Source organism: Sinocyclocheilus anshuiensis, unplaced genomic scaffold (assembly GCF_001515605.1).
Source record: "Sinocyclocheilus anshuiensis isolate Anshui unplaced genomic scaffold, SAMN03320099.WGS_v1.1 scaffold1614, whole genome shotgun sequence".
In the NCBI taxonomy this organism is placed as follows: domain Eukaryota; kingdom Metazoa; phylum Chordata; class Actinopteri; order Cypriniformes; family Cyprinidae; genus Sinocyclocheilus; species Sinocyclocheilus anshuiensis.
Genome location: NW_015547777.1, coordinates 416,787 through 418,685, shown reverse-complemented (window position 1 = coordinate 418,685; position 1,899 = coordinate 416,787). Strand labels below are relative to the sequence as shown.

Below are 1,899 nucleotides of genomic sequence, written 5' to 3'. Positions count from 1 at the left end.
CATGTGACATGTGAGAGTGTGTGTGTGTGTGCGCGTGCGTTTGCGCGTGCGTGTGTGTGTGCTGATGGATCAGAGGTCAGAGGTCAGACTGACCAGCACTCCTTTGACCCAGCCGAACTTCACCGTGCCACCCTTAGACTCGGACAGTTCTTTGGCTGTGATGATCTCTGCGGCCGTGAGCTCCTCTCCGTTGGGGAATCCCTCCTCAAACGGCTCCTACACATGACCACACACACGACTCCAGAGTTATATATGTGACATTTGATAACTTGAGCATTTACTATGACTTATTATTTAATATGCAGAAGAGAAAGAGCAATTTGCGTTTCAGTAACTTAATTTCTCAGATGGTTTAAAGTTAAAACCTTCTCATTTATTCATTTAGAACACACTTGTACACAGCTAGAGACGTGAAAATGCACAAGAATTACATGAGTAGAGAAGTATATATCTTTTCTTTTTCATAGACTAGTTGCAGTGTTATTGTCGTATCATTGAGACACTATTACAGTTTTTATTAATATTTAGAATCAGTTTTCCTTTTATATCTTCCATGTTCATTTTATTTAAAGTTTTTGTAATTTTTAGTAGTTTTTGTTTTTATATATATATATAATTTCAATTTTAGTTGTAGTTATTTTAGTACAAGTTAAGCTAAATTAAAATGAGAAATGTTGCCTTGGAAACAACCAGCTGAAATAAAAAGACTTTTATTTTTCATTTTATTTCAGGTAACAAAAATGTTTTTTATGTTTTAAAAATGTTTTTAGTTAACTATACTAATCCTGTCAGAATGAAGCAAGCTCAATTTCATTTTTCATCATTATAATTTCATTACTTTCGTCAGTTCACTTGTTTGTTTCCATGCGTTTAACTTGTCACAACCTTTTGTGTCATTGAACTTTTAGAGTTTCAACTAGACGTTGTTCATCAGTAGTTAAATTCAAAGTGGTTGAGAAAAGAAAGTGTGTTAAACTTCACAGCGGGTTGTGACTTTGGCACCACTTTGATTTTGCTTCAAACTTTAAGGCAAAACTTTAAACATTTTAACTAACAGATCTCACCATACTTCCCCAGTTGATTAATCACATTAAGACAGTTGTTTTATATTACAAGTTTTCTGAAATGCAATGTTTAAATATGCAAATTAGGCACAATCTAATTAAATATGCATTCATTTGAATACATTTCCAACACATAAATCTGAATATTGGATAAATCCAGGTTCATAATTCTTGTTTGATTTTATTGTCATATTAGATTTAAAGGTCTTTGGATTTCTCTCTTTCTCACTCCATAAATCAGAAAATACTGGCAACAGACAGAAATCAAACACATTTTCACCATGTTTTCAGGAGTAAAATGTTGTATAAATCAGTGTGAATGAAATATGAACAAACCTTCAGAATATAGAGAGGAATAAAACTGTAAAGTTTGGTGTTTGTAAGAGAAAAAACTCTTTAAAGATTGAAATCTACACTGTAAAACAAATTCCGTAAAATTTTACGGTAAAAAAACGGCAGCTGTGGTTGCCAGAATTTTACCGTAAGAAATACGGTAGCAACATTTTACGGTTTTAACTTAAGTTTACAGTTAAATACCATAATTTCATGAACTGATATAATGTTAATATGCCAACCTATACTGTACTGAAATATGTTTTGTACCTCTGACATGATGAACTAAAGCACATCACAAGCAGCTTTTAAATAATAACATATATAGAAGGTGCACAGTGCCATTCACACAAACATTAAACACCATCATGCTAACACACATGAAACAATAAACATTAATTTAACAACATTAGGTGTAACACACAACCCTAATGTACAAAACTGATAAGAAAAAACTAAGAAGAAACATAGTTATTTCAACAAAAAAACATCAAACGCAGGG

At 32.4% G+C, this 1,899-nt stretch overlaps 1 protein-coding gene across 1 annotated transcript in view; it reads right to left on the bottom strand.

The window, feature by feature from the left end:
• The window catches only part of LOC107704571 (solute carrier family 12 member 2), a 20,108-nt gene that overhangs the window by 15,261 nt on the left and 2,948 nt on the right, over positions 1 to 1,899 (bottom strand). The window contains 1 exon segment of the mRNA XM_074187071.1: positions 94 to 216. Within this exon segment, the coding sequence (XP_074043172.1) occupies positions 94 to 216 (123 nt within the window).